Source organism: Entelurus aequoreus, linkage group LG06 (assembly GCF_033978785.1).
Source record: "Entelurus aequoreus isolate RoL-2023_Sb linkage group LG06, RoL_Eaeq_v1.1, whole genome shotgun sequence".
NCBI classification, from domain to species: domain Eukaryota; kingdom Metazoa; phylum Chordata; class Actinopteri; order Syngnathiformes; family Syngnathidae; genus Entelurus; species Entelurus aequoreus.
Genome location: NC_084736.1, coordinates 37,703,594 through 37,719,044, shown reverse-complemented (window position 1 = coordinate 37,719,044; position 15,451 = coordinate 37,703,594). Strand labels below are relative to the sequence as shown.

At 38.5% G+C, this 15,451-nt stretch overlaps 1 protein-coding gene across 4 annotated transcripts in view; it reads right to left on the bottom strand.

Annotated features, from left to right (window-relative positions):
- The window catches only part of bin3 (bridging integrator 3), a 455,445-nt gene that overhangs the window by 3,365 nt on the left and 436,629 nt on the right, over positions 1 to 15,451 (bottom strand). For all 4 annotated transcript variants that reach the window (XM_062049501.1, XM_062049503.1, XM_062049500.1 and 1 more), the window contains one exon: positions 14,176 to 14,310. In XM_062049501.1, the coding sequence (XP_061905485.1) occupies positions 14,176 to 14,310 (135 nt within the window). The remainder of the gene's footprint in view (positions 1 to 14,175; positions 14,311 to 15,451) is intronic.

Sequence of the window (15,451 nt, the reverse complement as noted above, 5' to 3'; positions counted from 1 at the left end):
GTCCACACCTGTCTGTATATAAGGTCCACACACCTGTCTGTATATAAGGTCCACACCTGTCTGTATATAAGGTCCACACCTGTCTGTATATAAGGTCTACACACCTGTCTGTATATAAGGTCCACACACCTGTCTGTATATTAGGTATCCACACCTGTCTGTATATAAGGTCCACACACCTGTCTGTATATTAGGTCCACACACCTGTCTGTATATAAGGTCCACACACCTGTCTGTATATAAGGTCCACACACCTGTCTGTATATTAGGTCTACACACCTGTCTGTATATAAAGTCCACACACCTGTCTGTATTTTAGGTCCACACACCTGTCTGTATATAAGGTCCACACCTGTCTGTATATAAGGTCCACACACCTGTCTGTATATAAGGTCCACACACCTGTCTGTATATAAGGTCCACACACCTGTCTGTATATAAGGTCCACACACCTGTCTGTATATAAGGTCCACACCTGTCTGTATATAAGGTCCACACACCTGTCTGTATATAAGGTCCACACACCTGTCTGTATATAAGGTCCACACACCTGTCTGTATATAAGGTCCACACACCTGTCTGTATATAAGGTCCACACACCTGTCTGTATATAAGGTCCACACACCTGTCTGTATATAAGGTCCACACCTGTCTGTATATAAGGTCCACACCTGTCTGTATATAAGGTCCACACAACTGTCTGTATATAAGGTCCACACACCTGTCTGTATATAAGGTCCACACACCTGTCTGTATATTAGGTCTCCACACCTGTTTTTATATAAGGTCCACACACCTGTCTGTATATTAGGTCCACACACCTGTCTGTATATAAGGTCCACACACATGTCTGTATATAAGGTCCACACACCTGTCTGTATATTAGGTCTACACACCTGTCTGTATATAAGGTCCACACACCTGTCTGTATATAAGGTCCACACACCTGTCTGTATATAAGGTCCACACACCTGTCTGTATATAAGGTCCACACCTGCCTGTATATAAGGTCCACACCTGTCTGTATATAAGGTCCACACACCTGTCTGTATATAAGGTCTACACACCTGTCTGTAAAGAAGGTCCTGTATTTAAGGTCCACACACCTGTCTGTATATAAGGTCCACACACCTGTCTGTATATAAGGTCCACGCACCTGTCTGTATATAAGGTCCACACCTGTCTGTATATAAGGTCCACACACCTGTCTGTATATAAGGTCCACACACCTGTCTGTATATAAGGTCCACGCACCTGTCTGTATATAAGGTCCACACCTGTCTGTATATAAGGTCCACACACCTGTCTGTATATAAGGTCCACACCTGTCTGTATATAAGGTCCACACCTGTCTGTATATAAGGTCTACACACCTGTCTGTATATAAGGTCCACACCTGCCTGTATATAAGGTCCACACCTGTCTGTATATAAGGTCCACACACCTGTCTGTATATAAGGTCCACACCTGTCTGTATATAAGGTCCACACACCTGTCTGTATATAAGGTCCACACACCTGTCTGTATATAAGGTCCACACACCTGTCTGTATATAAGGTCCACGCACCTGTCTGTATATAAGGTCCACACCTGTCTGTATATAAGGTCCACACACCTGTCTGTATATAAGGTCCACACCTGTCTGTATATAAGGTCCACACCTGTCTGTATATAAGGTCTACACACCTGTCTGTATATAAGGTCCACACACCTGTCTGTATATTAGGTATCCACACCTGTCTGTATATAAGGTCCACACACCTGTCTGTATATTAGGTCCACACACCTGTCTGTATATAAGGTCCACACACCTGTCTGTATATAAGGTCCACACACCTGTCTGTATATTAGGTCTACACACCTGTCTGTATATAAGGTCCACACACCTGTCTGTATTTTAGGTCCACACACCTGTCTGTATATAAGGTCCACACCTGTCTGTATATAAGGTCCACACACCTGTCTGTATATAAGGTCCACACACCTGTCTGTATATAAGGTCCACACACCTGTCTGTATATAAGGTCCACACACCTGTCTGTATATAAGGTCCACACCTGTCTGTATATAAGGTCCACACACCTGTCTGTATATAAGGTCCACACACCTGTCTGTATATAAGGTCCACACACCTGTCTGTATATAAGGTCCACACACCTGTCTGTATATAAGGTCCACACACCTGTCTGTATATAAGGTCCACACACCTGTCTGTATATAAGGTCCACACCTGTCTGTATATAAGGTCCACACCTGTCTGTATATAAGGTCCACACAACTGTCTGTATATAAGGTCCACACACCTGTCTGTATATAAGGTCCACACACCTGTCTGTATATTAGGTCTCCACACCTGTTTTTATATAAGGTCCACACACCTGTTTGTATATAAGGTCCACACACCTGTCTGTATATTAGGTCCACACACCTGTCTGTATATAAGGTCCACACACATGTCTGTATATAAGGTCCACACACCTGTCTGTATATTAGGTCTACACACCTGTCTGTATATAAGGTCCACACACCTGCCTGTATATAAGGTCCACACACCTGTCTGTATATAAGGTCCACACCTGCCTGTATATAAGGTCCACACCTGTCTGTATATAAGGTCCACACACCTGTCTGTATATAAGGTCTACACACCTGTCTGTAAAGAAGGTCCTGTATTTAAGGTCCACACACCTGTCTGTATATAAGGTCCACACACCTGTCTGTATATAAGGTCCACGCACCTATCTGTATATAAGGTCCACACCTGTCTGTATATAAGGTCCACACACCTGTCTGTATATAAGGTCCACACACCTGTCTGTATATAAGGTCCACACACCTGTCTGTATATAAGGTCCACGCACCTGTCTGTATATAAGGTCCACACACCTGTCTGTATATAAGGTCCACACCCCTGTCGGTATATAAGGTCCACACCTGTCTGTATATAAGGTCCACACACCTGTCTGTATATAAGGTCCACGCACCTGTCTGTATATAAGGTCCACACCTGTCTGTATATAAGGTCCACACACCTGTCTGTATATAAGGTCCACACACCTGTCTGTATATAAGGTCCACACACCTGTCTGTATATAAGGTCCACACACCTGTCTGTATATAAGGTCCACACCTGTCTGTATATAAGGTACACACAACTGTCTGTATATAAGGAACACACCTGTCTGTGTATAAGGCACACACCTGTCTGTATATAAGGTCCATGCATGTCTGTATATAAGGTCCACACACCTGTCCGTATATAAGGTCTACACACATGTCTGTAAAGAAGGTCCTGTATTTAAGGTCCACACACCTGTCTGTATATAAGGTCCACACCTGTCTGTATATAAGGTCCACACACCTGTCTGTATATAAGGTCCACACCTGTCTGTATATAAGGTCCACACACCTGTCGGTATATAAGGTCCACACCTGTCGGTATATAAGGTCCACACCTGTCTGTATATAAGGTCCACACACCTGTCTGTATATAAGGTCCACACACCTGTCTGTATATAAGGTCCACACACCTGTCTGTATATAAGGTCCACACCTGTCTGTATATAAGGTCCACACCTGTCTGTATATAAGGCCCACACACCTGTCTGTATATAAGGTCCACACACCTGTCTGTATATAAGGTCCACACCTGTCTGTATATAAGGTCCACACCTGTCTGTATATAAGGTCCACACACCTGTCTGTATATAAGGTCTAGACACCTGTCTGTATATAAGGTCTAGACACCTGTCTGTATATAAGGTCCACACCTGTCTGTATATAAGATCCACACCTGTCTGTATATAAGGTCCACACCCGTCTGTATATAAGGTCCACACACCTGTCTGTATATAAGGTCCACACACCTGTCTGTATATAAGGTCCACACACCCGTCTGTATATAAGGTCCACACCTTACAGTGCATGCAGAGCACATACCAAGCATGAAGTCCAAGAAACAGTCTGTAGACCTCTGAGACTACATTGTCTCCATTGTACAGAACACATCTGCTGCCTTGAAGGTCTTAGTGAGCAGAGTGGTCTCCATCATCTGTACATGGAAGAAGTTTGGAACCACCAGGACTTTTACTACAGCTGAGCGATCGGAGGAGAAGGACCCTAGTCAGGGAGGTGACCAAGACCATGGTCACTCTGTCAGAACTGCAACACTGCAGCATCTCCACCTCTGTGGAGAGAGGAGAACCTTCCAGAAGGACAACCATTTCTTAGTCAAAGTTGGCACCTGAAAGACTCTCAGACCACGAGAAACTAAAGGATCGGGTCTGAAGAGACAAAGGTTGAAGTCTTTGGCCGGGCATCATGTTTGGAGGAACACAGGCACAGGCCAATAGCATCCCTACAGTGCAGCATCATGGTGTGGGGATGCTTTAAGTGGCAGGAACTGGGAGAGGAGTCAGGATAGAGGGAAAGGTGAATGTAGCAATGTACAGAGACATCACTTCCCATCCAACCTGATGGAGCTTTGAAAGGTGCTGCCAAAGAGGAAACTGTCCGAAGACAGGTGTGTCAAGCTTGTGGCATCATAATCAAAAAGGTGTAGAATTTTGAGGACAGAAATGAATGTATTCCATTTTGGAAGAAGGCAGTAACATAACATGTGCAAAAAGTGAAGCGCTGTAATTCTTGTTTTCATGCATTCTAACTACAATGGTGGCTAACAATGCAGATAATGGGAGTACATTATTCCGCCATAAAGCCCTCTAAAAAAAAAGCACCGAATATCCTCCATTTAAATGTGGTGACCTGAATATTAACAAGTATTAGCAATATTGTTATCATCACTGCTAACACAGAGGAACTACCGTATTTTTCGGAGTATAAGTCGCTCCGGAGTATAAGTCGCACCGGCCGAAAATGCACAATAAAGAAGGGAAAAAACATATATAAGTCGCACTGGAGTATAAGTCGCATTTTTGGGGGAAATTTATTTGATAAAACCCAACACCAAGAGTAGACATTTGAAAGGCAATTTAAAACAAATAAAGAATAGTGAACAACAGGCTGAATAAGTGTACGTTATATGACGCATAAATAACCAACTGAGAACGTGCCTGGTATGTTAACGTAACATATTATGGTAAGAGTCATTCAAATAACTATAACATATAGAACATGCTATATGTTTACCAAACAATCTGTCACTCCTATTCGCTAAATCCGATGAAATCTTATACGTCTAGTCTCTTACGTGAATGAGCTAAATAATATTATTTGATATTTTACGGTAATGTGTTAATAATTTCACACATAAGTCGCTCCTGAGTATAAGTCGCACCCCCGGCCAAACTATGAAAAAAACTGTGACTTATAGTCCGAAAAATACGGTACTTTTAGCAGCATTGTTATCACACATGGCTAACTAGCTTACGCAGCTACATTATTGACATACTGAGCCGGTGAGCTGCTGCATTGCTTCTGAGTTGGTGAAAGTTACTTCTAGATTATAGATCTCACCTACATAGTAAAAGGTTGTGGACATAATCTGACAAGTTGGTCAACTTTGACATTCAACTCGGACGAGAAAGACACGAAAAAAACGCTAGTTTACGGCACCTTTTATTTTCTTACCTACGGGTGAATTGATGAATTCTTCATCTAAACGGGAATATATAAAGTCGACATCCCCGTGGGAGCAGACACTGTACAGTAAGTGATCGTTTTTGTAATATTCATAGTTTGTATATCTTGTTTAGCACTTAGCAATACTGCTACATGATGCTTAGTGTTTGACTATTACTCTGCTTCTAAAACTTGTAGACCATCCTGCTGTAATGATACATCTTCTGATGCTAAGCTAGGGCACATCTTCAGTGATGTTCCTGATCTCATTGGGTGCCACACGCACAAAATGCCGAGGCAACCATTTCCACATCAACACCGTATGAAAAAAATAGTCAACAACAGAAGGAGATAACGTCCGCAGTAACCTACCACATAGCGAAGGACATACACTATTTGATTTCTCATTATGCAGCTCATTTTTGACAGTTATTGAAATATCTTGTGTGACATCATGCACAAAAGTGCACTTTATTTGTTTTAAACTATTGTAGTGGCGTTCTGTACAAAAAGTGCACTTTAATTTAGTGTTGTTTTGATATGTCATCTTAGTGACATCATGCACAAAAGTAAACTCATAGCTTGTTTTAAAATGTCTCTGACAATCTTCCATCCATCCATTTTCTACCGCTTTTCCCATTCGGGGTCGCGGGGGTTGCTGGAGCCTATCCCAGCTGCTTCGGGCGGAAGGCAGGGTACACCCTGGATAAGTCGCCACCTCATCACAGGGCCAACACAGATAGACAGACAACATTCACACTCACATTCACACACTAGGGCCAATTTTAGTGTTGCCAATCAACCTATCCCCAGGTGCATGTCTTTGGAGGTGGGAGGAAGCCGGAGTACCCGGAGGGAACCCACGCAGTCACGGGGAGAACATGCAAACTCCACACAGAAAGCCCAGGATCAAACCCAGGACCTTCGTATTGTGAGGTACATGCACTATCCCCTGTACCACCGTGCTGCCCCCTCTGAAAATCTTGTACTTTCTATTTGGAAATGACATGAATGTTTGTGCCACTGCTTAATAACTGTTTAATAAATACAGTTTTGGTCAATTGACTTAGTTGTGATTTCCCTCTCTGCATGAAAGTTTAAAATGAGCATATATTAATGCAGTATGAACAAGAATGTTTTAATGTAGACACATAGAATCATCATACTGCTGTGATTATATGCATCAAGTGTTCATTCAAGGCAAAGTCAAAATATCCAGACATATATCGTGTATCGTGACCAGAGGTGGGTAGTAACGCGCAACATTTACTCCGTTACATCTACTTGAGTAACTTTTGGGATAAATTGTACTTCTAAGAGTAGTTTTAATGCAACATACTTTTACTTGAGTATATTTATAGAGAATAAACGCTACTTTTACTCCGCTCCATTTATCTACATTCAGCTCGCTACTCTCTACTAATTTTTATCGATCTGTTAATGCACGCTTTGTTTGTTTTGGTTTGTCAGACAGACCTTCAAAGTAGGATTTATCGCATGCCTGCGTTTCACCAATCAGATGCAGTCACTGGTGACATTTGACTCTGTTTCACCAATTAAACAGAGCCAGGCGGTCACATGATTAACAAGCTTAAGCTTACATGAATTTGAGGAAGCACATCGCGGTAAGTAACGTTAGTAGATATTTTGGCTGTCACCGTAGGCTGATGTTAGCTTCCCTGCTATGAATCACTGTCAAATGTACATCGTGTGGGGACATTTATTAACGTACTGCAGCCTCATACACACACACACACACACACACACACACACACACACACACACACACACACACACACACACACACACACACACACACACACACACACACACACACACACACACACACACACACACACACACACACACACACACACACACACACACACGCATAGAAACACCAATCAGTGTGTTCCCAGATGCAGCCCACACCTATCAGTTTATGGTTTGCGTAAAGGCTAACTTTTTATTTTCCTTTGTAATCTCTGCCTACTGAGCCTATGGTGCTGTTAAGTTATTGTGGCTCAATTTGCCTTAATTTTTTGTATGTTTAAAGATTAAAGATACCAATGATTGTCAAACACACACTAGATGTGGTGAAATTTGTAATGTATTATTATTTAATATATATTATTGTTTGCTCTTGAACGCATCATAATTATCCCCTCAACTCCTCCCAAAATAGATTAACTCGCTGGAATAAAAAAGACAATATAACATACAGTACATCCATAAACGTGGATGCATATGAAAAATGCAATATATTTATCTGTACAGTAACCTATTTATTTATTTATAACTGCACCTTATTGCTTTTTTATCCTGCACTACCATGAGCTAATGCAACAAAATTTAGTTCTTATCTGTACAGTAAAGTTCAAATTTGAATGACAATAAAAAGGAAGTCTAAGTCTAAGTTTTAGTTGCTTAAGAGATATTCCTGGCTCTGAATTTGCTCATTGCTATTTTTATGTTTTTGTGCATTATTTGTTGCCGTCATCACTAAACAAACAGGTTACTCATCAGTTACTCAGTACTTGAGTAGTTTTTTCACAACATACTTTTTACTTTTACTCAAGTAAATATTTGGGTGACTACTCCTTACTTTTACTTGAGTAATAAATCTCTAAAATAACAGTACTCTTACTTGAGTACAACTTCTGGCTACTCTACCCACCTCTGATCGTGACATGGCCTAAAAATATCGAGATATTAAAAAAAGGCCATATCGCCCAACCCTAGTTACTACATGACATATCATGTATAAATTACATGTTATTATGAATGTTACTACATGACATATATACTTACATCATGTATATATTACATGTTATTATGAATGTTACTACATGACATATATACTTACATCATGTATATATTAAATGTTATTATGAATGTTACTACATGACATATATACTTACATCATGTATATATTAAATGTTATTATGAATGTTACTACATGACATATATACTTCCATCATGTATTTATTACATGTTATTATGAATGTTACTGTATTACATATATACTTACATCATGTATATATTACATGTTATTATGAATGTTACTACATGACATATGTACTTACATCACATATATATGACATGTTATTATGAATGTTACTGCATGACATATTTACTTAGTGTGTATATATTACATGTTATTATGAATGTTACTACATGACATATGTACTTACATCATGTATATATTACATGTTATTATGAATGTTACTACATGACATATATACATAGTGTGTATATATTGCATGTTATTATGAATGTTACTACATGACATACAGTATATACTTACATCATGTATATATTACATGTTATTATGAATGTTCCTACATTACATATATACTTACATCATGCAGATATTACATGTTATTATGAATGTTACTACATGACATATATACTTACATCATGTATATATTACACGTTTTTATGTAGGTTACTACATTACATATATACTTACATCTTGTATATATTACATGTTATTATGAATGTTACTACATGACATATATACTTACATCATGTATATATTACATGTTATGAATGTTACTAAATTATATATATACTTACATCATGTATACATTACATGTTATTATGAATGTTACTACATTAAATATATACTTACATAATGTATATATTACATGTTATTATGAATATTACTACATTACATATATACTTACATCATGTATATATTACATGTTATTATTAATGTTACTACATGACATATATACTTACATCATGTATACATTACATGTTATTATGAATGTTACTATATTAAATATATACTTACATAATGTATATATTACATGTTATTATGAAATTTACTACATAACATATATACTTACATCATGTATATATTACATGTTATTATGAATGTTACTACTTTACATATATACTTAGTGTGTATATAAAATTTGTAAATATTACATGTTATTATGAATGTTACTACATGACATATATACTTACATCATGTACAGTATATATATGGCATGTTATTATGAATGTTACTACTTTACATATATACTTAGTGTGTATATAAAATATGTAAATATTACATGCTATTTTACATTTTCCTGAGGGAACTCTCCTGAAGGAATCAATAAAGTACTATCTATCTATCTATTATATATGTTACTACATGACATATATACTTAGTATGTACTGTATATAAAATATGTAATTATGACATGTTATTATGAATGTTACTACATGACATATATACTTACAGTGTGTATATAAAATATGTAAAAATTACCGTACATGTTATTTTACATTTTCCTGAGGGAACTCTCCTGAAGGAATTAATACAGTACTATCTATCTATCTATTATATATGTTACTACATGACATATATACTTAGTATGTATATAAAATATGTATATATGACATGTTATTATGAATGTTACTACATGACATATACTTACAATATGTATATAAAATATGTAAATATTACATGTTATTATGAATGTTACTACATGACATATATACTTATATTATGTATATATTACATGTTATTATGAATGTTACTACATGGCATATATACTTACATCATGTATATATTACATATTATTATGAATGTTACTACATGACATACAGGTAAAAGCCAGTAAATTAGAATATTTTGAAAAACTTGATTTATTTCAGTAATTGCATTCAAAAGGTGTAACTTGTACATTATATTTATTCATTGCACACAGACTGATGCATTCAAATTTTTATTTCATTTAATTTTGATGATTTGAAGTGGCAACAAATGAAAATCCAAAATTCCGTGTGTCACAAAATTAGAATATTACTTAAGGCTAATACAAAAAAGGGATTTTTAGAAATGTTGGCCAACTGAAAAGTATGAAAATGAAAAATATGAGCATGTACAATACTCAATACTTGGTTGGAGCTCCTTTTGCCTCAATTACTGCGTTAATGCGGCGTGGCATGGAGTCGATGAGTTTCTGGCACTGCTCAGGTGTTATGAGAGCCCAGGTTGCTCTGATAGTGGCCTTCAACTCTTCTGCGTTTTTGGGTCTGGCATTCTGCATCTTCCTTTTCACAATACCCCACAGATTTTCTATGGGGCTAAGGTCAGGGGAGTTGGCGGGCCAATTTAGAACAGAAATACCATGGTCCGTAAACCAGGCACGGGTAGATTTTGCGCTGTGTGCAGGCGCCAAGTCCTGTTGGAACTTGAAATCTCCATCTCCATAGAGCAGGTCAGCAGCAGGAAGCATGAAGTGCTCTAAAACTTGCTGGTAGACGGCTGCGTTGACCCTGGAAAAAAGAGCTGGACTGCTGCTGAGTGGTCCAAAGTCATGTTTTCTGACGAAAGCAAATTTTGCATTTCCTTTGGAAATCGAGGTCCCAGAGTCTGGAGGAAGACAGGAGAGGCACAGGACCCACGTTGCCTGAAGTCTAGTGTAAAGTTTCCACCATCAGTGATGGTTTGGGGTGCCATGTCATCTGCTGGTGTCGGTCCACTCTGTTTCCTGAGATCCAGGGTCAACGCAGCCGTCTACCAGCAAGTTTTAGAGCACTTCATGCTTCCTGCTGCTGACCTGCTCTATGGAGATGGAGATTTCAAGTTCCAACAGGACTTGGCGCCTGCACACAGCGCAAAATCTACCCGTGCCTGGTTTACGGACCATGGTATTTCTGTTCTAAATTGGCCTGCCAACTCCCCTGACCTTAGCCCCATAGAAAATCTGTGGGGTATTGTGAAAAGGAAGATGCAGAATGCCAGACCCAAAAACGCAGAAAAGTTGAAGGCCACTATCAGAGCAACCTGGGCTCTCATAACACCTGAGCAGTGCCAGAAACTCATCAACTCCATGCCACGCCGCATTAACGCAGTAATTGAGGCAAAAGGAGCTCCAACCAAGTATTGAGTATTGTACATGCTCATATTTTTCATTTTCATACTTTTCAGTTGGCCAACATTTCTAAAAATCCCTTTTTTGTATTAGCCTTAAGTAATATTCTAATTTTGTGACACACGGAATTTTGGATTTTCATTTGTTGCCACTTCAAATCATCAAAATCAAATGAAATAAAAATTTGAATGCATCAGTCTGTGTGCAATGAATAAATATAATGTACAAGTTACACCTTTTGAATGCAATTACTGAAATAAATGAAGTTTTTCAAAATATTCTAATTTACTGGCTTTTACCTGTATATACTTACAGTGTGTATATAAAATATGTAAATATGACATGTTATTATGAATGTTACTACATGACATATATACTTACAGTGTGTGTATAAAATATGTAAATATGACATGTTATTATGAATGTTACTACATGACATACTTACAGGGTACATATAAAAGGGTGATGGAGTGTTTTATAGGTGGAATGGAGCGACTCATTTGTCAGTGGACTTTGGCTAGAGTTTATTAATGACACATTAAATTTGTGAATATTTTTAAAAAATGTACAATTTCCTTTAAAGCGCTGTTCAAATGTTGTTTTTTTTGCCAACACCCAGTGGTCACAGTAATTCATTAAATTAAGCTCATGACAGTAAGCTAAATGCGGACACGTTTGTTACTGGATTCTTTCAAATACACGTCTGCCTTGGAGACTTTTTATGTGTAAGTAATATACAGCTATGATTATCGATTTTGAATCGATGATGAATCGTTACAAGTAAGAAACGCAATTACTCTGAAAATTGATCCTTTTTGACATCCTATTTGTTTATAATGCCTGTTTTACACTGCAACATTCCTCATTTAAGGACATTAATTAAGTATGTCTTGCTTAAGTTCTATTGTGTGCTTAGCTGTTGTGTAGCCGCTAGCTCCTAGTAACCTGTAGCCTAGCATGTTCACCTTTAGTAAATGAGTCAAACAGAAGAAGAGCTTGGCTGCACTGTCTGTACACACGCTGAGATACTTGTTATTTCAAGTTCTCTTCCTGTATCAGACCAATATCAATATCGGATCGGGACACAAAAACTTCTTGCCATCAGGTGACTTGTGACCCCGCCCCCAAATCCCAACAAGACACTGAGTGTTTGTCGAAAGACACGCTTCTTGCTATGAGTCAGGCTCCCAGGGGCCCCTCAGAAGAGAGGAGAGAGGAGCCATCTGAGGGAGAAGTACTGCCCCTTGAAACACACACTGACCACACGTGTGCTTCCATGTGGGAGACACGCCATTTTGTCTTGGTAGGAACACACAATTCACCCAAATACTGTAAGCAGCACCTTCTCAAAATGACAGCTAGATATACTTTGGAGTAGTCAGTGTACAGCTTGTATGGACGCAGCGTCCACACACAACAATGAGCAGTTAAGTAGCAAGGTCGTCGTGTCTTGCCTACAACCAAGTATGGCATCATGGCTACACGAGTGCTGAGATGCAGTTTATTGTTATTAAAATGTGAATTCCAACAAGTGATGCGTTACAAACATTTATGACGTGTGACACCTTTTCCCAAAGTAAATAACAAAAACTACAATACAAACATACGCACATGTTTATATTTAATAGATCATTCATTTATTACAATATTTCCTTGTAATTTAAAACCATTTAAGTAAAAGTAATTTAAATTAGACAAATAGTTTTTTTTAGTTGTTTTAATATTATAATAACTCAATATATACAGTATATAGTTTATATATTTAACAGACCATTAATGTATTACAATATTTCCTTCTAATTCAAAACCATTAAATTAAAAGTAATTACAATAAAAAAAAAAATGTTTTTGTTGTTTTTAGTAAATAAGAAAAACTACAATACAAATATAAACATGTGTTTATATTTAATAGATCATTAATGTATTACAATATTTCCTTGTAATTTAACACCATTTAAGTAAATTAGACAAATAGTTTTTTGTTGTTGTTTTTATATATTCAAAACATACATTAAATAAGAAAATATACACATGTGTTTATATATTCCTAGTTTAAGAGTACAGATGTTTAATAATTAATAATATAATTTGTATAAAGCCGTTATCCAATTATAAGATATTTTTTAGGGTTTTGTTCCATTTCATTTTGAAAGAGGCCGGCTCCTGCTATGAAATAATGATCATTTAGAGATCCATATTATTATTCCTGGTAAGCGCCAATAAATAAAGATACAGCATTGCAGTAGCAGGAAAGCAAGACAAGGACGAGGGCTCATGTTGCAGAAGAAAGCACAACAATGTGCACAAGTGGCTGCACGTCCTCAAAGAGTCGCAGGACGGCAGTGGAGGCAGCAGAGCTGCAGACAAAGACATCCTTTGTGCTGCTGGGAGTGGAGGAGGTGTGTTCCAGCCCATTGATAGGAACCCAGGGTGAATTACATGACCTCCCCACTGACCGCCTTACTCCCAGTAAAGCACAGATTTTTGTGTTCCGCATCCCAAAACAAATTGAGGCTATTGAATTATGAAGAATCAATTGGTGACTAAAGGTCCTGCCAGTTCAAAGCACGTGGTGATGGTCATTGGGCCCCACATAATCAAGTTTGCCAATCAGGAGTGTGCCAAGGAAGGAAATGACAGCAGCTGCCTTGAGAGAAGACTTAATGGAGTTCCAGGCTGCAGACTGCTGGACTCAGGGGGCGGGACAACACCTACTCACCTGCGCTCGGATGAGGGCTTCAAAGCTGGGCTGGAAGTAGTCGATGCGGCTGTGGTAGAACTTGGGCATCTCATCCAGCAGCTGCTTGTTCTTGGCCTCAAAGTCCTCCCTGACTGGTCGCAGCTCTTCTCGGGCCTGCAGAGCAGAGAAAGCAACATCAAAGGTCACCCAACATCACATCTAATCTGTCCATATCACATCTTTGATGCTTTTTCAGAATCAGAATCAGAATAGTTTTTATTGCCATTGTTTGAGAACGGGTTCACAAACTAGGAATTTTTCTTGATGCAATCCATTCATCCATCCATTTTCTACCGCTTATTCCCGTCGGGGTCGCGGGGGGCGCTGGAGCCTATCTCAGCTACAATCGGGCGGAAGGCGGAGTACACCCTGGACAAGTCGCCACCTCATCGCAGGGCCAACACAGATAGACAGACAACATTCACACTCACATTCACACACTAGGGCCAATTTAGTGTTGCCAATCAACCTATCCCCAGGTGCATGTCTTTTGGTGCAATCGTGCAACATAAAACACATATAACACAGATTTGTTCAGAATCAGAATCAGAAATACTTGATTAATCCCCAAGGGGAAATTAAAATTTTCAGCACAATCCCATTCAAGATCAGACAAACATTACAGGGAGACAGAACAGGATCGCTGACAGGTCTGCCAACTTCCGGTGCCCCTTACAAAAAAGGTGAGATACAGGTAAACAAGTGGGAGGGATGGGAGAGAAAAAAATAAAATAAAAAAAACATTTTATGCTCAACAAAACCCTGATTTTGATGGCAAAAACACTATATCACTGCCGTTGTGTCCTTGGGCAGGACACTTCACCCTTGCCCCCGGTGCCGCTCACACTGGTGAATGAATGATGAATGAATGATAGGTGGTGGTCGGAGGGGCCGTAGGCGCAAATTGGCAGCCTCGCTTCCGTCAATCTACCCCAGGGCAGCTGTGGCTACAAATGTAGCTTACCACCACCAGGTGTGAATGAATGATGGGTTCCCACTTCTCTGTGAGCGCTTTGAGTATCTAATAATAGAAAAGCGCGATATAAAATCGAATCCATTATTTTTATTATTATTATATAAGCAATATTTTTGACCCATTTTTTTTAATCAAGTGGAATCTTTGATGTGAAGTCATTTCAGCCTTGATTAGTAGGGCTGGCAAAAGAAAATATCTGATAAAAAAAAAAAAAGTATATATATATATACTTTTTAAAATCTGTCTTATCCGGCCACTCTGACAAATCATATAGTTGAT